The 23091-nt window shown below is 37.6% G+C and overlaps 1 protein-coding gene across 1 annotated transcript in view; it reads left to right on the forward strand.

Moving 5' to 3' along the window:
• The first annotated feature begins 6174 nt into the window (after positions 1–6174).
• Positions 6175–23091, forward strand: part of CKAP5 (cytoskeleton associated protein 5) — a 42168-nt gene continuing 25251 nt past the window's right edge. The window contains exons 1-16 of the mRNA XM_035902950.1: positions 6175–6266; positions 6810–7003; positions 8201–8407; positions 10969–11140; positions 12134–12266; positions 12561–12664; positions 13034–13147; positions 13377–13481; positions 16075–16164; positions 16267–16431; positions 17256–17384; positions 18239–18421; positions 19370–19483; positions 20725–20835; positions 22087–22179; positions 22885–23070. Coding sequence (XP_035758843.1) covers positions 6210–6266; positions 6810–7003; positions 8201–8407; positions 10969–11140; positions 12134–12266; positions 12561–12664; positions 13034–13147; positions 13377–13481; positions 16075–16164; positions 16267–16431; positions 17256–17384; positions 18239–18421; positions 19370–19483; positions 20725–20835; positions 22087–22179; positions 22885–23070 — 2157 coding nt within the window. The 5' untranslated portion in view covers positions 6175–6209. The remainder of the gene's footprint in view (positions 6267–6809; positions 7004–8200; positions 8408–10968; positions 11141–12133; positions 12267–12560; positions 12665–13033; positions 13148–13376; positions 13482–16074; positions 16165–16266; positions 16432–17255; positions 17385–18238; positions 18422–19369; positions 19484–20724; positions 20836–22086; positions 22180–22884; positions 23071–23091) is intronic.

A 23091-nucleotide genomic window follows, 5' to 3' on the forward strand; every position in this document is an offset into this window, starting at 1 on the left:
GGGTGGGGGCAGTGCTGCCGTGTTGGAGAAGGAGGGAGCTAGTGGTCGGTCCTGGGGTGTGATGTCTCCCTGCGGGAGCTTTCCTTCATCAGCAGTTCAGGCCGTCCTCTTAAAGAACATCACATGAGTCTTTACGTGCCTGAGCTCTGTGAACACCTTGAGAGATGGGGGAGTTTGCAGCTAATAAGCAGGGCCCCACTGTCATCTTTCACTCCAGCTGGCCACCCTTAGAATTATGTCAGTGCATGCAAACTTGCTCGTGGGTTGCTCTTTTCCCTCTTGCCCCTCTCTGCTCTGTAAGACTGGCTTTGCTCCAGGCTTACCCATGCAGTAAGAAATTGCTTTTGCTCTTAGCTGTAGCAGGTGGTCAGTTTATTTTGTGTTGTCTCTCACTTTTAGGTGCATGGAAAAGAATGGCCTCAGTTACTTTTAGAGACTATATATTAAAACTTATTTTTCCAAAGAAATTAAGTATCAGTTTCCCTTACCAATAACTTGCCATTTGTGCTATTAAGATGACACTGAGCAGAGTTAGGACTTACGAGTTAGAGCAGGGAAGAGGGAATTTAATGCTGTTTGTTCTTGAATGCCATTTCATCGCTGCTGAAGCAGTAGCTTCTCTCAGCTGCCATCTACTCCGCAATCTGCAAAACAATTCTTTTTTAGCATGCATTTTTCTTACTTCTTTTTCAGTATTCTGGGGTCCTGCTTTCCTTTCATCAAGAGTCTGTGTATCTTGCAACTTCTAGTTCATCTCTTAATTGAAAATACCAACCTTTAAAATCCTAGGAAGTTTTTATTGCCCAAGCAGCAAATAATCTGTGGGGTTTTTTATCCTCTTTTGTCTGTCATCAAAATATATGTGGACTGGAGCTGGAAAGCACATTTATGCATTTATGGTCTGACTGAAAGTTCTTCTGACTCTTTAATGCTTTTGCAGGTATCTGTAGATCAGGATTGTTAACTGGACTTCAATTTTCCTTTTGATCATGTAGAATTTACTAAAGCAATTGTATTATTTCAATGGCCGACTAGGCTGTAGTTCTTAGATTTGTGTGCTCTTCAAAATACTTAGTGTGTCCAGGTGTTTAAAATAAAAAATTAACTATGTTATGATTGCTTGAGTTTTGCAACCTTTTTTCTGAGCTGCTTTATGTTCTATCTAGTGAGAAGGTTTAGCTGGCAAATACCAAAAATGTGCTGGGCTAAACTTCTAAGGAAGTGAAACTTCATCTTTTCAGAGCCAAAAAGCAAATATGACCCAAAACTGGCATTAAACAAATAAAAATCCTTTCTACTAGGAAAACCGTGGGTTGCACTGACAGAGAACTGTCTACTGAGAACTATAGTTTCATCTGAAAAGTGACGTATGGCTATATGCTTTCCAAGTATGTGCCCTACAGTATAGGAGCATTTCAAACAGATTCTTTTCCTTTAAAAAGGCCTGTCTTGCTTTCTCAGAACTTAGTCATTTGAGTAGAGTTTTTGAGAAGCTTTCAAAATATCAAAGTGCTTGATGCTGTTCTTGTGCAACTGTGATGTTCACTAGGTGGAAGTGAATAGGGAGACGTGGGCAATCAGTATCAATAAATGTCTATTTTTGTTTAGCATAAAATGGCTTCCTGGTTTGCTATTGCACATTTTCTGTAAAAAATGGTCTGGAAGCTGAAACTTCACAATAAAATATAGTTGATAGGTGATAAATATATGCCTTGAAATAAAACATGTTTCAGGATGTTTACTATGAAATGATTTTCTTTAGCAGCACCCCATACTATGAAGCTCTAAGGTGGTTGCTATTCAGCCTTCAAAAATTGTAGCAGAGAAAGCATTTATTTAGAAGCTGAGTAGGAGCTGTTCAGAGCAGTGTGTGGTTAATCCAAACTTTCATGTATTGACACTTTCCCATAATCTCTTAATGTGTTGATAAATTTGTTTCCTAAACTTATTTATATTCAGTGGGGAATTCTCACTTTTACATTTTAAACTCTTGCATTTGTGCTGCCTTGTAAATATTTTCTGCTTTTGTGTGGTCTCCCTTTGAAAGGCATCCTATTCTTTCCTTGATAGTCTTCATTTTCTCACTGCTCCATAATATAAGAACTTGTCCTGCCAGGAACTGTCAGAGAGGATTTGTTATTCGTCTCCATTGCAGATTCCTCAGCTGACTTGCTTTTGGACATGTGGTATTGACCATGTTAATAACAGACCTCTCTGATAAAACTTAATTTGGTGGTTCAGTCATTTCAGAGGTCTTGTCTTCTGGATTCTACCAAAATGAATATTGTTTCTGAAAGACTTAAATCTGTTTGTTCTGAGTTGCGGTAACAAGAAAGCTATGTAGGTCACACACTTCACTGCTGCAAATTCACTAATAATAACATAATTTAGCTGCATTATTGTATAATGAGGCTACTTGCTATTTGGATGTTGAAAAGTAATGGCTGGAGGTTTATGTCTTTGCAAAGAAGCTTTTTTTTAAAAAAAAAAAAAAACCTCTTTGTCAAATGTGGGATATTCTATGAACATACAGAACCCAGTGGCTTAATTGAAGGGAGAAACAACAGTCTTCTATTCTGGTAAATGCAAGATGTAGACAGTACAAGATCTTGGCATTAGGACAAGTGTGAGCAGCTATGAAGCTAGAAAGATGGCATGTTGAAGAAGGAGCTTTCCTCTGTGACTGTGGAATACTTTCTGATAAACTGTTCTAAAGGGATTTGTAAGTTATTGGGCGGGGAGAAGTATAATTTTATCACTATTTTTAGATGCCAGATTCAGCACAGAAGGCAACTTAACCCATTTTATAATTGAAGTAATCATTGTAGATGTTAATGACTGAAAATAGTAGGGGAACTGACTTGACCAGACTGAAAAAAATGGGTGAGAAAATACAGTTTCATGGTTGTCTGTCTCCCTTCCCTGTGTCTGTCCCATCACATGTGTCCCCTCCCAAGTTGAGTACATCGTGATGTTGGGAAGGGAAATCCTAGATCCTTCTCTTCTAGATTCTATAATGCATCACTAGAGTATATAAGCAAGAGGTCATGCTTTGAAGCAATGAACTGTTGTATATGTGTGAAGGTAAAAATACTTGTAAATCAGTATCGGCCTTGCAAGGGACAAGCCTTTTTAACAGTGCTGCTCCTGACTTTAGGGTTTGAACTGATTTTAGGATTGTAGTAAGGTAGTCACTGTCCTACAATAAGATTTTCTTTGACGGAACAGATTTCTGGAGAGAATAAAAGTTTCTTTTTATTGTTGGAGTAGGAAGTTCATGCTGCTGACAGTTTTCTAAAAGAATGGGGTGTAGATGGGGATTTGTCTTAGTACTGGTGCCAAAACTCTATTCTGGTGTTTCTGCTGCTGGCAGGTGTGTTAGTGCTTTATTTCTTTTTCTGTTTTCTTTGTGAATAACTATTGTGCCTGTATTGGTTCCATATGCTTTCCTCAACAAAATTATATCGACAGGTAATGGCTTCAATCACCTCCAAGTTTCTGAGCAAGATTCAGAACTACCTAATTTCCTATTAAGTTCACTCTGCTTATCCTTGGCAAAGGCACGTGTGAGTTTGGGAAGAGACCGCTGTATCTGCATCCATGCTGGGGAAGTACCCCATTATTTCTATACTGATATGTTAAAGTGAAGGTATTCTTAATGCAAACACAGCTTATACTGCAAAGCTGCATCTCTCCTGGTGGTACTTGGCTGCAGAACTGACTTGAATGACAGAAGGAAGTCTGCAGCTGTAACTAGGGAAATCCTTCGCTAGGTGAGCTATTTGAAAAGTTCTTAATGTGAATGCAGTCGCATTTTTGCTTTTGGAGAGAAGTCATCTTAGTTGTAGAGCTAGTTTTACCCTCACCTCCATGTTTGCCATGAGTGTCTTGCTTTTGCGTGTGGGGTGATTGGTTTTTTTTGTTTGTTTGGTGGTGTGTTGGGGGGGGGGGGGGTGTAAATAGGTAAAATGCATTGAATTTGAATCAGGAGGCTATTGATTTGTATTTAATTTTGAACCCTTTCAGTAAGCTGAAGGAGGAGGGTATAAGAGACCAGATGAGAGGTTTAGGCTGAGAAAAAGCAAGCAGTAGAATTTCAGAAGTTTAAACAGATGAAAGCAGGATCTGTTGCAAAAGGCTGGTGGGTCTTCAATACAAAAAGATATAATAACCCACTTGCCCTGATGACCTCTTATGATTGTTTGCTTTTGGTATGGCATTTCAAAGCTTGAGTTTTTCATTGTAACTTTTAGTACCTTTTTCTTGTCAATTCCTGACATGGAGGAATTCCCAGTATTCAACCCAGAGCTGCTTTTTTTTTTTTTTTTTTTTAAACTAAGTTGTACATTTAAAAAGATAGTACCAGTATTAATGGTTCAGTAGAATGGGTTTTAGGCAGACTCATTTCTGTGTACTTTTTTTCTTACATAATAAGCAGAGTGATCTCTTCATTCTTAGTGGTTTATAGTTCTAGGGGTTAGTTAAATCTTCATCTTTGGCCTCCTCAACGATTTTTTTTTTTTTGCCTTTTTTTGCTTAAAAAGCAAACTTCTCAATACCACTGTGCTGATGTGAAGAAAAAAGATCTCAGTCACTGTGAAATGAGAAGGACAAGCCATAATAATGCATGGATACGCTTGCTTATGTGCATAGTCAACTTCTGTCCTGAGGTTGACATTTGTTTTATTGCTATTGGGCACATTAGTAGGTTTATGCAATTATAGTGAGAACAGTATTAATATCCATAGGAATTTATAAATATTTAAGGTAAGCTTAGTGTATTTTGGTGTGGGTGTTGGTGGCTAGTGGGGGCTTTGAGTTTTTTTGTTTATTTGTTTTGGGTTTTTTTTAATTATTGGGGTTGGGTTGTTATTTTTTTAAAGTATCTTCTAACTAATCCAGGAAGAAAGAAAAAGGTTTGTTTTTTATTGTGGACTATTGCTAGCCTAATTTTGCTATCAAATTAGCTGTATGTTAGTGTTGTGTGGCTGACAGAAGGCTTTGGAGAACTTGCTTATATTAACTTACACCAGTGAAATTATGCTCCTAATTCTGGGGGTTAATTTTCTGCAGAGAACCTCTGTGTGTTAGATGAAATACTTCGAAGGTTAAAGTATGGAGCTTTGCTGGCATAGGCTGAATTTGTATTAGGAATAGTCTGCTAGTATTGTGTATTTATATGCCTTTAGTGATAAGTTGTATATGCTGGGCAATTCAAAAATTTCTAAAGAATTTTGGTCATCTTTGTCTATGCATTTGAACTGGTGTGCGGGATTGTGTTACTCCTTCTCTGGTTTGATGTTTGTATAAATAATGTTGGGAGCCCTTGCTGCTGCTGTCTTCATTTTGCTGACCTCCCTGCATCAGGCATATTCTCTTGCTATTCTTTGAGTAGTCAGGTTAGTTGTACAATATATTTGAGATAGGCCTTGAGCCTGAGGTCTCATATCTCGTACCCTAATGGTCAGTATTCCTATTTTAATAAAAAGGAAAGGGAGGGAGGAGGAAAGCACTTAGGAACTTGAATGAGTAAGGATTTGAGCCCTGCATGCGGTAAGAAATTGGTCTCTTGTTGGCAGTTGCTGACACTGGCTAGATTAGAATTAGTGCGTAAAGTGGCCAGCTTGCAAAAATGGGTTTCGTTCCTCTTGCGGTATTGTTCATTTCAATTGTGCTCTTTGTGAAGTTGTTAAAATGGCTGTCCTTACACTAGTGCCTGATTATTTTTTGACACTGATTCATGGCACCTGTTGCTGAAAGCACGTGTCAGTAAGAGTCAGTTTTCTAGTGTTGATGGGTATTTATTTTGTTTTAGTGCCTTAATCATAGTATGTTCTGCCTCAAGCTTAGATAAGGCATGCCTATTCTGCATGCCTTTGCAGTTTGCCAAAACTTTCACAGACTGAGACTTCTAGTGTCTGAAATACTACAAATTGTACTGCTCTCTAACCCTCAATAGATTCTGGTAGCTTTCCAGGGCTAACAAAACAGTGGTCTAGTCTTAGTAGTGCATATTTAAATATAATTACGAGCTTGGGTTGCACATTAGCAATAAAATTTGCTACAGAATTGTCTTTGTTTGGTGAGTTGGGGTTTTTTTTATGTGGAAGTATGTTGCAGGTAGCACCTGGCATGTATTTTTCTGTGTTCTGATTTTTGTCCCTATCTCCACAGGAATTACTGTAATTATAGAGAGAACCTGAATTACAATGGGGGACGACAGTGAGTGGATGAAACTGCCAATTGACCAGAAATGTGAACACAAGGTAGGAAAGCCTGTCTTTGGGTTTGGCTTGCTCTATGTCTCTGCTGTGGTGATTCTATGGTACTCCTCTATCTAAATACACCATAGGTAGGTAATCTCAACAGCTGCACAGCATCCATATAACAGATCTGAAACTGCATCAGTTCTATCCAACCTAGAGGCTGAATATCACTTGTTAAGCAGAATTTAGTAGCATGATAATCTGTATGCTGTAAGCTTGTGTGCTGAAAGATCAGTGCATTCATTCATGTGGAGAAATTACTCATCTGTAGCTGAAACTATTGATGGGCTCCCACCTACTCATCAGTGGTTGTTAGAGTTTATGAAAAGCAGTGGGGAAGACTGGCATCTCTCTATCCAGATCATTCTCGTCACGAGAAGGAATGTTTTGTCCTGTTGCATGTTACTCATATAGTCATTGAAGAGAAACCTTGCAGATGCCAGCTTACTAAACACACTTTCAACTGTGATTGAAGAACTTTGTGAGACTGGTGGGTTAAGATTGTATGAGCACAACATTTAAACACCTGATGTCTGCTTCCAGCTGTGGAAAGCCAGATTAAATGGTTATGAAGAAGCCCTTAAGCTCTTCCAGAAGATAGATGATGAAAAGAGTCCTGAATGGTCCAAGTATCTTGGGTTGATAAAGAAATTTGTGACAGACTCCAATGCAGTGGCTCAGTTGAAAGGACTGGAAGCAGCACTTGCTTACGTTGAAAATGCTCACGTAGCTGGGAAGTAAGTAGCGTTTTCTTGCTATTAGTAGTCTGTTAGGACAGTTTAATGTGTGTGTGTGGAGAAAGGCTGCAGATAAATTGTACAGTGGCCACTAAAAATTCTGATCTTTATTGTTGAGATAAGAACTTGCTTTCTGATCTAGAGAATTTTCGAACTGTAGGCTTTCCTTGTAGATGGCCTCCGTGTGCATATTAACTTGTCTAAACATTGTAAGCAATTTCTAAGAAACTATTAAAGGCAGTAGTAAAGATTTCTGGTAGAGAAAGTGAAGCAGTAATTTGGCGGTACAGGTGCTGTGAACTGGAATCCCTGTTCTTGTTTGACTAAAACAGCCTATATGTAACAGGGAGCCTTTTTTCCAGGGAGATATTTGTGTAATTCATCCGTGAAATAAAATGTAGTTAGGTTTATGCAGTATTGCATCCAATGTAACCAATATGAATCTTCATACCTGCCAGTTTCTTCACAGGTTTTTTTTTTAGTATTTCAGTGTTGTCTAGCCTGTGAAATAGCCTGTACTCCTGAGGATGAAATAAACACACCTAATGGGCCAGATCAGTCCTTTGGTCTGCTGACTTAGTGATGTGATTAAATGAATAAAAGTTGTCTTTAAAAAACAAATAAACAAACCCAAAGCTTTGTTTAAAAACCTAACAGTCTTCCAGCCCCCTTGATTTAAAAGTAGTGTAAATGATTTAGTTGATTGGAAACTTTGCAGTAGATGCGAAATTCTGTGCAGGGATTATACACCAGTGCTGTGTGTTAGTTAACTGTAATGTATGCAATTCCAGGAAGTGGTATTTATTATGGACCTTAACTAATTTAACTTTAGAGACATGGTTTAGTAGTGGACAGATACAGTTGGGCTTGATGATCTTAATGGTCTTTTCCAAGCAAATGATTCTATATTAATGAATACACTTTTGAGAACACATCTACTATTCACTGTCTGGCATAGTCCAGTATTAGGAACTTTTTAACTAGCACTTAGTCTGCAGGAGTTCTTTTGATTAAACTAGAGGTCGAAGCCATCTCTTAGAAAAGGTTATTGCCTTCAAAGTTAACTTAGAAATTAGTCCCTATTATATGAGGGCTTGCTGAGTTTTTGTACATGTTTTGGGTCTTGTGTGTGCTTTTGTCTGTGTATAATGGTGTAGAACTTAAATGTTCCAAAAGTAACACACTCTCATCTTTCAGGACAACAGGAGAAGTAGCATCTGGAGTTGTAAATAAAGTGTTCAATCAGCCAAAAGCCAGAGCAAAAGAGCTTGGTCTAGATATATGTCTAATGTATATAGAAATTGAGAAAGGGGAGGCAGTACAAGAAGAATTATTAAAGGGTCTGGACAACAAAAACCCGAAAATCATAGTAGCGTGTATAGAGACACTGAGGAAAGCACTAAGGTAAGGTTTTCGTTTTTCATTTGTGGTTTGGGTTGGTTTTCTCTTTTTCCTTCACCCCAGCAGTATGTAGAGTCTAATTTGTTGCTTAAGTCTTTAGCAGGCCCTTGTTATTGTTGAATAGGATGTATCTTTACTGAACTGATATTTTCTGACAACAGCAGTTGAGAACATCATGGGATTTGTTAGATGTGAGGGGTGTCTTTGTTGTACAAGCCTCATCTGGATCACTTTCATTCATGGCAACTGTTTACCAAACTTCCATTTTTACAATAGACCTCTGAAAGAAGGGCAGGATTAGTGTGTCTTGTTCCAGGCTGTGGAGCTTCTCTTCTGAATAGCTGAAATAAACTCACTGATGGGCAAACTAAAATGTAGTCTTTTTAAAAAAAAAAAAAAAAAAAAAAATTTTTTTTTTTTTTTTAAAAAACCCCCACTGTTTTCCTCACTGATGTGAGCATCTTTAATTGGGTACACGGAGTGTGTTTTTTGGAAGAAAAGAAAAAAGCTCATTGTGCAGTAAGTTTCCATTGTCCAAAAAAGGAAAAGCTGATAATGCTCCCTAAAAATCAAATCCAATTTAATTATGGTGGCATAGTTGGTTTCTAGATGAGATTTGGAACGGGGTTTTTTGTTCCACTTCAACTATGTTTGCTGCCTTTGTGAGCTGAGTGAAAAATACTGGGCTTTTACCAAATTCTTTTACTTGGCACATATATATAATTCACTGTCCATTAGAATTTTTTTGTAAGAAAACATAATTTTGGTATTAATGGACAGAAAACCTTTTTTCTGAGTAAAGTAGTTCATGTGAAAACTGTATAATATAGCTGGAGAGTGTCTTATGAAAACTGTATAATATAGCTGGAGAGTGTCTTATGCTAGATATTTTTTAGAGAGCTTGCTGAGGCATATGTATAGATGGTCCATGTTAAGCTAATTGTTTTGGGCTTCTGTGATAGAAGTCAAAATAAAGCATTGGGCTTGGCACATTACCTATGCTTCTACTAAGTGAAACTACTATCCCACATTTAAGAATATATTTTAGCTATTTTAAATTGCCTTCTCTAATCAAATGTCCTTTTAACAGTACAGTGTAATTAGAAACCTGCATAACCTTCCTCAATATCTTTCAACTACCCACGCCTATAAAATGTGCCATGTCTGCCTATTTTTTTTATATGCAGTATTTTATTATCTTTGAGATGGCAAGATAAAATTCTTTCATGGAGCCCTGTTGACTTTTAGCCTTCATCTTCTGCTTCTGAGCTGTGTTGCTACCTAAATTTGTCTTGTGCTTTGACAGGGTTTCTGCACTGATAACAAAATTTGTCTATATTGTACCTAGGTGGGTAGCTTGAATGTATAACTAGTTTAGCTTCTGGTGCTTTTTATCTCGTGCTAAGATTTCTGTTCTTTCTTGTGTCACTGTGTGAATTAGATAATATTATATTAATTAGACAAGAACAGAATTTGCATAAGCACTTTTCCTAATTTGCCCTTTTTATGAGTCATGGTAGAAAAATAAAAATCTTGGGCAACTCATTTGTTCATATTCTGCAATTAAATTGTGTTCCTATGACTGGAACCTATTTTGCAGATTTTAATACTTAGTATTTCTCAAAGTGGGCTCGGCAATAAAATACTTAGCTGTAGGATTTCTAGAAAGTGAGACATGTATAAGTTTTAGTAAAAATGGCTTCTCAAGAACTAACTTTTTCATGTGGTATTTGATTGGGGGGAAGCAGAAGAAAACGCGTGATTGGTGGAAAGGTTAATTTAGAATTCTTATGGAAAAGAAATGCTGCTGAATCAAAAACCTTTGTGGATTCTAAGGTGATTTAGATATGATGCCTTAAGAACTGTAGCAGTTAACTTTTGTTAGGAGTATGAAAAGAAAGTTCTCATTTAGCAGTGATCGAAAAAGGAAGTTTAGTGTATTAAGTTCAACAATACGTAGAATCTGCTGACAGGGAAGGGTGATTGGCTGGGGAAACTTGTTTTATGTGTCCTTTCAGCAGCACATATTTCAACACGTGTTTTCTATGAAGTCGACCTAGGCTCACTATAATTATCTGGTCCGACAAGCGGAAAAGTAACTAATGCTTTTACTGCAGTTTCCTTCCAAGGATAGACAAAGGAGATTCTATTCTGATTTTAAAAAAAAATAATATAGGTCATACAAATTTCGGTCTAAGGACACTTTTTTTTTTTTTCTTTCTTTCTCTTCTCCTTCCCCCCCAACATCCACCCACCCCCCTCGGCAAGGGAACAGGGTTAAGCAGCAGGTTGGATTAAGTGCTTTGAAGTAATTTCAGAGGCCTGATTTTATAATTCCATGCTGAGCATGGAGGATAGTTATGCTAGGGCAAATATTCTTTAAATTTTACAGTAGCTTAGTAGCTTCACAAAATAATAGGCATAATAATAATTTGAGTAAATGACACAATCCCTAAGTGTGCACTGGAAGCATTTCATTGATTGTTAAAAAAAAAAAAATACATTATTTGTGGATACTTGTTCCTACCTGGACACTGATGCTATTCTATGTTTTTAACTTTCAGTGAATTTGGTTCAAAAATAATCTCACTGAAGCCAATCATTAAAGTATTGCCAAAACTTTTCGAGTCTCGGGAAAAGGCTGTTAGAGATGAAGCCAAGCTCCTTGCTGTGGAGATCTACCGTTGGATAAGGGATGCTCTGAGACCTCCATTGCAGAACATAAATTCTGTTCAGGTAGGCAGAAAGTAGTTCTGTATCCAAACGCTTGAGAAAACACTCTATGCTCAGTCTCCATGATCCTATGGTGTTGGGCATTGCAGTCAGAGCTGAATTTTTCAGTAACAGCAATGGTACCTTTTAGCTGCTTGTAACTTTTTAGGTAAAGTTAGTCTGTCTTTGTTATCTGTAAAGAAACTGTGACAATGTTTTGTTGCTCTGAATATATGTGAAGTTGCCGGGGAGAAGCATCATGTTGAAACTGTGGAGGGGATTTGACATGTATTTCTTGGAGACCTAACCCAAGGGCAAAAGACCCCTGCACTGAAAGTCTTGAAGTCGACCACTTTCCTTCTCAGTTTTCTTTTTCCTCAAGTTTTTTCTTCTATGCAACCCTTCAGACCTGTTCTGGTGGTGCTCAGGATGTGACTGTTCCACTTCAGGAAGTGGTATCGCATTATGATAGATAACTATGCTATTGGAGATGGAACATTCTGTTATTTTAAAAATTTATACATTATTTATGCATTCTTCCCTCCTACCCACTTGAGTTAATCATGTTGAAGTGGAAAGCAGTAACTTGCTGGAAAAAAGCATGGTTTAAAAAAAGCAAACTGTCTCATCGAGTGTAGCTTCACATGTTTGTTTCATCTCAGTTTTAGTGTATAATAATAGCATGGCTGTAACAAAGATCTTCCTTCATGCTCAGCCACTTTTATTTTAAAGCTTCTACAGAGGGGACACATCATTCTGACTGTTCTACAGTTTGTTCTTATGTAAATGCTTTTTATATTGTTTTTGTGGATGATATTCCGTTCTGTGGATATCAAAAGCTTCTGAATGGTGCATGTAAAGAGGAAGTCACTTCTTTGGTGGTAGAAAAAAATCCTTGAAACGTAGTGCTGTCTTGGCTTTGAAATGGGAAAAGTCCATTGCTTTTTGTGAAGCATTGCTTGTCTTGGGGCATGTACAAAATGTCTCTGACACAATGATTCTTTTCACTTTTGGCAGCTGAAAGAACTGGAAGAAGAGTGGGTCAAAGTGTCATCAGCTGCTCCTAAGCAGACCAGGTTCTTGCGTTCCCAACAGGAGCTGAAAGCAAAATTTGAGCAGCAGCAGGCAGTTGGAGGAGATGCAGATGGAGGTAAATTATTTAATTGCTGAACTCTATTGGAATGTATATCACAGGTATTTTATTTGTGAAGGAATGCATTAAGTTGTAAAGGTGCTCTTACTCAAACTGGTGCAAAACACGTGGGGTGCAGTACACAACAAGAAAACGTGTCCATGGAAAAACTTTATATGAAAAAACACCTGTCCCTTGGAACAGCAAAATAGCAACTGCTGATAGTGCTTTTTAAACAATGAACCTTAGGTGGAGCTGTAGTCAAAATTTCATTTGTTGCTCTGCTTATATTTTTCTGTCTTCTGGCTGCAGGAGGTGATGATGAGGAAGAGACGGTACCACAAGTAGATGCATATGAGTTGCTTGAAGCCGTAGAAATTCTTTCCAAGCTTCCCAAAGACTTCTATGAGAAAATAGTAAGCATAAATTTAAATACTACCTGTTAAATCTGTGACATATGGAGCTAATGAGTCTTAAGACTTACTGGCATTCTGCAATGTATGCTTCACTGCTACATGGATAATAACAGACTAGTTTAAGTAAGATATAGACTATAGTAAGTCTCAAAATATGATTTACCAGCAAGAAAGCTGTAATTTTAAGGAGCTGAGGTATGTCCTGGGGAAGGACTGTATTTCCTATTTCATTGCAGTTATTGATGTTGAACTTGGGAGAATTTGGCTTTCTCAGGATAGCATTAAGTTTTAAAATCTATGGTTTGTGGCAAGTATGCTTGTCTAGAACTGCTTGCATTTATAAATGAATGTAAATTATTTGCTCTGCAGGAAGCAAAAAAGTGGCAAGAAAGGAAAGAAGCTCTAGAAGCTGTTGAACTGCTGGTGAAAAATCCCAAATTGGAATCAGGAGACTATGCAGACTTGGTGAAAGTTCTCAAAAAGGTAATAAATAAAACCCGAATGCATTTGTATTATACTTTATACATTATTTGTATTATACTTTAAAAGTTACAGTTCAAGTAGTATTCATGAGTAAAATATTATTAGCTGGAACAGTGGTGCAAAGAACCCAATCTGTGGCCCACCGACTATTCTAAGAAATTCTTCCACGTCTCTGAAACTTGGATGTTCAGTCTTCAACATTGGTTTTTTGTTTGTTTGTTCTCTTCAGGTTGTTGGAAAGGATACAAATGTTATGTTAGTTGCTTTGGCTGCCAAATGCCTTGCTGGACTAGCTGCTGGCCTCCGAAAGAAATTTGGACAGTATGCAGGGCATGTAAGTAAGAGTATGTACTTTTTTTTTCTGGTTTTATTGATGCTGGACACTTTTTTTTTTTTCTCTCTCTTGGTATTTATCAAACCTATTCTTTGTACAGTTATGAATGCATACCTACCCCTTAATGGAGCAAGCAGTGAAACATCTGCCAAGGTATCTTGCAGCTTGAGGTTAAAAGGACCTTGTTTATTCACATTCAGCAACATAAAGCTTACTATTGCAATAAATCTTCTGTACTAAGACAAGTCTGAATTACTCTGCCATGAAATGAACTTTATTTACTTTACCTCATCCTGGAGATACACCCACAGAAATGCATTTGTAGGCCACAGTGGAAAAAAATAGCTTCTGAACCTGAATTCTACTTAGCAGGTCCATGATATATGTTTTAGGTTGGTTGGGGTTTTTTGAATGTTGGGGGGGGGTTGGTGGTGTGTCTGTCTGGGTTTTGTGGGGTTTTTTTGTCTGCTTTAAATAGCCAAACTACTGAGATTTCTGGTACCAAAATGTTCTGGTGATCTAGTTTAATACTCTTCTCTGTTCTCCTTTGCTATTCTTCTCTTGCCAACAGCAACTGTAGGGGAATATGGGGAAGCTTAACCAGTCTCTGGGAAGAACTGCAACTAATTAAAAGCTTCCTTTATCTCACTTGTTTCTGAAGCCTCTGATGCTGTGTTCTTTAAGCTCCTCAATCGAATTTTTTCTTGTGATAAGCAAGACTGATGGGTGAGAGCTTAGAGACGGAGAGAACATGTGTCTGGCTGCTGGTAGTGTTTTATTTTGTGATGAATTGGCAAGTTAATGAATCTCACTGCTTCAGAAACATTCATGTCTCCTGAAGTCTGAACAACAATTTTGACAAAGTCTCTTTCATTCTGAAAGCTGTCTGTAGTTCTAAGAAGTATTCTTCTGTTTACACTTGATTTGTGTTTTAAAGGTTAGCCCTCATAGCTACATAGTATTGAAGAAACTGAGCTTCTGAAATAAAAGTATAGCTCCATGGTTGCCAAGCAAATGGCATTGAGAAGATGATTTTTCAGTACTGTAATGGCAGCTATGAATTACATAGTCTCAACACTCATTTTACCAGTCCACTTGATTTGTTTGTTGGATTTATTTACTAGTAAGGAAGATGTAGACTTCTGAGAGTGGGCATTTGAAGTGTTATAAAACAGAACTGTTGCTAGAATTGTGGAATTATTATAAACTCTATTAGTTAAATATAGGACTGTAATGTTACAGTCTGCAGTCTATGGTAAGAGTGATGAAATCAAGCCTAGAACCATACTACTCACTGTAACTGAGTGTATGTGGCCCAGCTCCACCTCTGGCTTTCTTTGGAGCCCTGGACTGACTTTCCTTCTTTTCTTCCCTCTCTCATGTAGGATATGGCTTCTAACTTTCATGTTAAAAAATATTCATTCTAGCTGTCAGCATTTTCTAAAACAGAGACATAATGATTTTAAATATCTCTCTTCTGTGACTTTGTAGGGTTTTAGGGGTGTCTAGCACCGGCAGTAGCATGTTTGGGGGTCTCTCTGGTGCTGTTCTATATTAATTTTTTTTATGATGCTAAAGTCTTTGTGAACAGGGAATTCGCAAGTTGTGGCCCAGCAAAGGATACCAGCTAAGCCTAGGTCACTGTGTGTCTCAGTGGGTTGAGATCTCATAGTCAGCTTCTGAGTAGAAAGCATTATCTGTGGAAAATCTATTTTGTATTATGCAAGAGCTTAAAAGTGTTCTGTAAGGCATCAGACAGCTTCCAAACTATGAACTGCGTTATGTTCATGAAAATCTTGAAAATAGCCTACTTACCACAGCTAAAACCTCTGCACGTCTCTGGCTCACTGGTAGAAGTCCTTACTGTTACAGAGACCATGTTTAAATGGAGCTGCTCGTATTAGTAGCACATGAGAATGCATGCTGATTATTTTTTTTAATTATTATTATTATTATTTATTTATTTTATTTTTCAGCAGTGACTGACTGAGCAGCTAGATTGGGTATAAATTGCTCTGAAATTCCAGCGTGGCATAGTTCAGTGTCAGGTGTGCTTTTTCAAGGTGATAGATCAGAAAAATATTGCTCCAAGAAGGATACAGGTTGTTTTAGAACCATGGTTTTGTCAGCTGTGTGTCAAATGAGGGCGTCTTAATGAACCATGCTGAGTGCTGTCAGGATGCTAGGAAAGAGGGGACAGGTTATATACCTTCTTGGATTCTTATAGTATGAGAGCACAGCACTCTGTGCTGTGAAACTGTTTAATTTCTATTCTATTGGTTTATGTTCCAGGCGAGTAGAGCCAGAGTATTCATCTGTAATTATGTGAACTTGTATATCTGCCTTTTGGTTAGCTTTTCTATGAAATTGCTCGAAAATCTGTATTTGTTAATAGAATGACTGAAATTAATTTAATATTGGAAATCAGCTAGAACAAACTAGTTCATACTGCGATTGTGTACCTCTGGAGGGGGCAGCAGTGATCTTTGCATTATTTGCTTCTCTGCAAAATACCAGGGAGCAGACTATCAGGCTTTCCAGTAGTGAAGAGTGGATTGACTTTCCTGTTTGTTTCTTTTTCCCTTTTCCATAGGTTGTTCCAACAATCCTGGAGAAATTTAAAGAGAAGAAGCCTCAGGTAGTGCAGGCGCTGCAGGAGGCCATTGATGCAATCTTTCTTACAGTAAGTAAGAGTGACAGTTTTCCCAGTGTCTGAGAATTGGTCTCTAATTTTGATTTGCTTTTCTCTTACTGAAACTAAGGATTTCTTTATCCAACACTGTAGACCACATTGCAGAACATAAGTGAAGATGTGTTGGCTGTGATGGACAACAAAAACCCAACAATTAAGCAACAAACATCCCTTTTCATTGCAAGAAGCTTCCGTCACTGCACACCTTCTACTCTGCCGAAGAGCCTGTTAAAACCTTTCTGTGCTGCACTTCTCAAGGTAAAGCAGGAGGAGTTGATGGTACTTTGGCATTGACTCAAGCCCTTTTGCTGTGAAGCATTGGATTGTGTTGGGAGAAAGACCCTTCTGGTAGTGCAAGGACTAAAGAGTTCTCGTGTGCTGTGTAGCCATCAGTCAGTTTTGACTGATGTCAAACTTGAAGATGACTGTGTGACTCACAGACTCACACTAAACTGGGAACAGTTTAGTCTCCTTAGCTTCTCTGAAACTGAAGACTCACCAAGGTTGTAATAGATTAAGACAGTGATTTGCAACTATTAAACTTCTGGGCACTGTGCCACTTGCTGCTTGCAGACATCTCTAGTAAGCTTTCGTTGGCATGCTACATGTTAATTACTCTAAATAAAAGAGCCATCACTGATTCATACACTGCAGTTACACTAGAGCATTTATCAGTATGAACAATAACGATCTATACTTTTTTCTCATTGCAAAGTAGCCCTTTCCTTGTTATATGGGAAACATCCCTGTCTTCAAAAAGGGAGATCTGAACAGGGTTGCAGAACTTCAAACTCCTTGTGAGCTTTCACACTGTTGCAGTATCTATTAAAGCATTCATGTTTGCCCTCTTCTTGTTGTGTGAAAGATCCAAAGATGGGAAACTGGCTATATCTGAGAAACAGTAGACTTGATCAGTACCTAAGAAAACAGAAATGAAAAACAACCTTTTTCTTTCTGCAGTGGAATGTTAAGGATTATTCTGTAGTAGGAGTAGACTTTTTTAAAAGTGAGGGGATTTTACTGAAGATGGATTTAAGAGTCTGTTCAGATATGATATTGACACAAGTTGTATTTCTCTGCAGCATATCAATGATTCTGCTCCTGAAGTAAGAGATGCTGGATTTGAAGCATTAGGCACTGCCTTGAAAGTGGCTGGAGAGAAAGCTGTAAATCCTTTTCTAGCGGATGTAGACAAACTAAAGCTTGATCGAGTGAGTTTGTTACGATAAATGCAAAAAATGCTCCATTTATCCATTTAAGAGGTGTCTTAGACTAGAGAAGACTAAAGAGGATGCTTTAGCTAATGACTTTCGGCACAAGTTTTGCAAAAATTTTTTTTTACTTAAAAGTTACTGAAGTTGCAGGGAATCGAAAATCTATTTCTTGCTAGATTATCAAACATCTTTTCTTTGACTTTCACTACCTAAAATGCATTAGTGTGTTAACATTTTACATAAGAATGAAAAGGTGAAGTATCTGCCTTCAAGGCTGTGTTATCTGTGAGGTGGGTTGTGAGGTTTGGGGTTTTTCTGTTGGTTGGCATGTGGGGTTTTGTTTGCTTGTTTTTGAACACTTTCTCTATTTGAAACCAAGTTTAGGGTTTTAGGTCACAACCGCATGGTCTGTGTCTATATTACTAGACAGGGTTTGGTATTAAAGACTTAACTTTCCAACAACGAAGTTTTCATGCTTTTGCATAAGCTGACAGGTTTGACTGGATGATTATTTTGTTTTAAGGTGCGAAGAATTAGCATCTATAAGTATGGGGGTGTGTCAGTGCTTTCTATATGTATAAATGCACTTCAGCTTGAACCAGGAGAATTACTCTAGCAATACAGTGATGGCTGATGCCATTGGCTGGTTAAAATTACTACTGTAAGGGACATGGGATAACAAAATTTTGTGAAGTAAACAACTTAAACTCTTCGTGTTTTTTCCAGACTAGCTAAGTTTGACCTACTGTTGTGGAAGGGACACTGTACATCCAACTGTGGTAGCTAAACAGCTTTCCTCCCCGCCCCCCCCCCCCTTTTTTTTTTTTTTTTTTTTTTTAACTGCTTGCCAGATTAAAGAGTGTGCTGAGAAGGTAGAACTAGTTTATGGTAAAAAGACAGGAGGAGCTGCTGAGAAAAAAGAAGGCAAGCCTATTACTGGGAAGACCCCTGCTCTTTCAGGGACTGGTGGAGATAAAGAAACAAAAGATGCAGCAACCAAGCCAGGACCACTGAAAAAAGCATCTGCTGTGAAGGTAAGAGAGATTGCCAAGAGATTGTCTAACAATCACAGTTGTCTGTGATTGCATTGAATAATTACTTATTGAAGATCAAAGGTGGCCAGTTGAACATCTCCTTCCACTGAGGAATCGCTGTCATTCTGTAGGAGTAGGCGAGCCCAACAACAAAAAGAATCTGGGACTTTCCTGGAATGTAGTTGATGAAACCTCAGTTTTTAAGGGTGCAAGTTGTCTTGTCGCTTACATCTTAATATGAGATTTTGATACCGAAATAGTGATAGACCACTAGAAGCATTCAGAGGAGCCTCAGATGTTGTAACATGAATGTGGTCTGTGGTGATAAAGTAATATTTGGCTGAAGTCAAAATCTCTTCTTAAAAGTAGCAAGGCTACTACTTAAGTAGTAACTTCAATGCTGGTTTTATTTTGTTTCCATAAATAACTTGAACCATTAGCCTGTACTACCTTAAAATGATTATTTAGTTTTTAGAAATTTACCTAAGTAGCAGTATAGATGGTCTTTGTAATACCCTGCTTATTTCTCCAGATGGAAGTGAATAGTAGAATGGATCATATTTTTTTAGAATCTATTGATACTCTGGTAGCTTGGAAAAGAGACACCAGTCGCAAGTTTCATATCTCATCAGTATCCATAGGAGTGTATATATATGAACTTATTACTTCCTGAACCTTCACAAATACATACATTTGTTCCCTTCTCATCTTTCATTGTCTTGTGTGTTCCTGTTACTATACATGTTTTAGAAAATCTGGTAGTATGAAAGCAACATACAAATTAAACTCTAGCAGAAAATTATTTCTTTGCCTGCAGCTGTTACAGTACTAGAGAGATATGTAATTTTTTACATTAGTACATGGAAGTGTGGCAAAACAGCAATTCTTTTGGTATCTGATGAACTAGAGATCTTTTTGATTTGGCTAACTTGTCTGTTTCCTTTCTAGTCTGGGGGCCCACCCAAGAAAAGCAAACCAGCTGCAGCTGCAGGTATGGGAGGTGCTGGAGCTAAAGGCAAGAAGGGTCCTGAGACCAAAGAAATATTTGAATCTGAGCTCTCGGTGAGTATTCTGCTATTCTCTGAAATATGAAGTACTTTCTGTAAGTAGCTTTGGTTAATTGGTTCCTCAGCTACTACAGAATTTTTCCCTGAAGTTGTTGTTTTGGGTGGGTTTTTTGTTTCGGTGTGGGTTTTTGTGTTAGGACAAGGAAAGTAATACATTTAAATAAATGGAATTTGTAACTGGTAAAATGGGTGTTTGATATATTCTGGTAAATACACCTGTTCTTCAGGCTGTTGTTGGTACCAGGCCATGTAAGACAGTAAACAATAAATCATGCTAATATAATAGAGTATATAATGTTGTCCCTGAACTAGGCATGGATGAAAAAAGTAACTATATGACTCCTTAAGTAATTTAGGATGCATGATTTGCTGAAGGTGTCTGGTATTAAAAGCCTGAGAATACACTATTCTGGAGTTAACATTGAAATCTGAAGTAGAATACTTTTTGGAATAATATTAAATGAACTAATGCAAGTTTATTCTGTGCTGTTCATATTAAGTCATGCAGAAAATGATTGAATTCTGCATGTTAATAGAGCATCTACCTATCTTCTTGGTAGGGAACCAGGTAAACTAAGCTATCTGTAGGTCAAACAGTAACAAAAAGCTATTAAAGCTTTGCTAGATACATCTGCAAGTTTTTTTGAGCTGTCAGTTATCTTTAGAGCATGGCTTAGAATGAGTACTTTCTGTTATGTATCCAGTTTATATTGCTGGTTATACAGCGGAAAATGAGTAGACATTTCCTGAAGGTGATACAGGCACCAGTGAAAGTTCTTTAGTATATGAAAAATGATAAAAACTTCCCTTGTTTAATTCTTCATTTTTCTAAAGTGGATGCAGAAGATAAGTCTTCTCCCATCCACCCTCATCCACCACTGATTCATTGCTGTGTTTATTCAGATTTCATACAAAATTATCTTGCAAATTTTAGGTTACCCCTGCTTGATGCTGTAAGTAGATAGTGCTACTCAGGATTTTTTTTGACTCGCTACACAACTTATCAGACTTCTCAGGGATTACTTTTCTGTTACAGTACAACTTAGCAGCTTCCTAAATTTATAAGCCCCCTAAACTAGAATCCATACAAAGTCTTTCAACCTACAACAAAACTTTCATGGTTTGTAAATGTACCACAGTGCAAAGGTCATTCCAGTGTACTCCCTGTCCTAAAGTCTGCTGCCCCCCTCTGAAGGGGTACAGTGGGGTGTTAACTTTGTTTTGATCTGTCTGCAGATAGAAGTATGTGAAGAGAAAGCTGCTGCTGTCCTTCCAGCTTCTTGTATCCAGCAGTTGGACAGTGGTAACTGGAAAGAGAGGCTGGCCTGCATGGAGGAGTTTCAGAAGGTAAGTTTGTAGCAGTTGATAAGAAGAGAAGGCAGGCAGGGGAAGAGAAAGCAAGCAGTAATATTCTCAGTTTTTTAGGCCTGGTAACCCTTTTAAAAGACATACCAGTAGTAGCGGTATGTCAGCACTTCATATGGGTTAAACAATACTTGCAAAAGGCAAGTGGCTTATATGGTTTAAGTTGGCTCTTATTCTGTAACAATAGTGGAGTAAATCTTTTAGTTTACGGTATATGGTTATGCTTTTGTCAAAAAATATTTGTATGTGGATTGAGGATGCATAGAGGTCTTTTAAAAACACTTAAGTAATTCTGAAGCTTAGTCTCAAAGATAACTAGGTTTAAACCAAAAGTTTTGCAATGACTGGGCAAAACTAGTTGCAATTAAGTCCCTGCTGATTGCATGTTAGGCAGCAGTTGATTATAATAGAGTAATTTAAATTTGCAAGTAGTTGATGTTTGAAGCCTTATACAATACCAGCAGTCTTCATAGCTGGTGGAGAGTGTTTCAAGTAACCACAAACAAAAAAACCAGTCATGTGTCACTCAAATGTGAAGCCTGGCTATCTTCCCATGGTATCTGTTATGAGACCTTTGAGAATTCACATTCAAAAAGGCATCAACCGTAGACATACAAATAATTCATACTGCTACACTGTTACAGTTATGTCTGAGTTTTAGAATTTTGGTGAAAAGGTGACTGACTGAAACTATGAAATGGTGACTGGCTGCATTGAAATGCTGCCGAAGCCAGCTTTACTCAAATGTGAAGATGTTACAGTTTCAGTGGAATGGATAAGCCTAACAGCAAGTAAACCACAGTAATTTAGATTACATTCAGGCTTAATCTCTGCTCTGTAGTCAGCATTCCAGTGCAAAAGGTGCACAGTATACTTCATCTTAAACAAAAAAAAAAAGGCAGCTTGGAGTTGTTTGTTTGGGGTTTTTGGGTTTTTTTGCTTAAGTGTTAAATTCCCAGGGCTAGAATGGCCCATAGTGGTTGTAAGGACACTTGTGGAAGAACATACAAAGTGAATGCTGTAGTTTCAGTGTTGGCTCAGTTACTTTTAAAATGGGCTTCTTGTAAAAGTGGGTCTTGTAGTAAGGCTCTTCAGGTAAATTGTTATGTTGAGAATTTCTGCAACTTAGTTTAGTATTAAGAAAAATACTTACAGGCTAGTTGAGGTAACTTCTGTTTGCATTTTGGGTTTTGTATCACTGACTCACTGGCTAACTTAATGTTTATTCTTTAGGCTGTTGAGCTTATGGAGAGAAGTGAAATGCCTTGCCAAGCGTTAGTAAGAATGCTGGCCAAGAAGCCTGGTTGGAAGGAAACAAATTTTCAGGTAATACATTATCCTTCAGTAACTAAGAGACCATTTTTGTTACTTAATGTACTTAATGGAACACCCAGCTAAAAGGCTGTAGGTGCATATGTTTCACTGATGACAGTCCTAGAATCATAGAATCACTTTGGTTGGAAAAGACCTTTAAGATCATAGAGTCCAACCTTTAACCTAACCCTGCCATCCCACCACTAAACCATGACCATGTTTGTATCTGTAGTCAATGAGACTGTAAACTCTGCAATTATGTTCTGTTTCTTCAAATGCTGTCTCTAAGTCTCAATCATTAGAAGATATCTAGATCTCTGTGTGTGTGTGTGTGGATGTGTACATGTGTGTACACATAAGTTCTAAAAGTAGATAACAGCTACCCAGTATTATTTATTGTGTATGTATATATACATACAGACATAAAAATATGTATTTGTGTGTATAATCACACAGCCATATATATACAAGCATGTGTATAAAATATGTATTTGTGTACACAAACATGTGTGTTTGAACACACTTTTATGTATTCAAATGTGCATATACATTTGTGTGTGTATACACACAAATACATGTTTTATGTATACATTTGCGTTTACTGACAAATACATATTTTACATATCTTTTTCTATATCCATAAATATATAGAATAAAAAATTTGGTCTAAAATACATTAAGATATGAGTAACTTCCTTGCTGTTCTGGATGTTCCAGGTGATGCAGATGAAACTGCATATAGTTGCATTGATTGCACAGAAAGGAAATTTCTCCAAAACTTCAGCACAGGTTGTGCTGGATGGTCTTGTAGACAAGGTTGGTGATGTGAAATGTGGGACTAATGCAAAAGAAGCCATGACAGCAATAGCAGAGGCATGTCAGTTGCCATGGACTGCTGAGCAGGTGAGTGAGCAACAAAAGTAT

This window comes from Egretta garzetta, unplaced genomic scaffold (genome assembly GCF_000687185.1).
Source record: "Egretta garzetta isolate BGI_Z169 unplaced genomic scaffold, ASM68718v1 scaffold329, whole genome shotgun sequence".
NCBI lineage: Eukaryota > Metazoa > Chordata > Aves > Pelecaniformes > Ardeidae > Egretta > Egretta garzetta.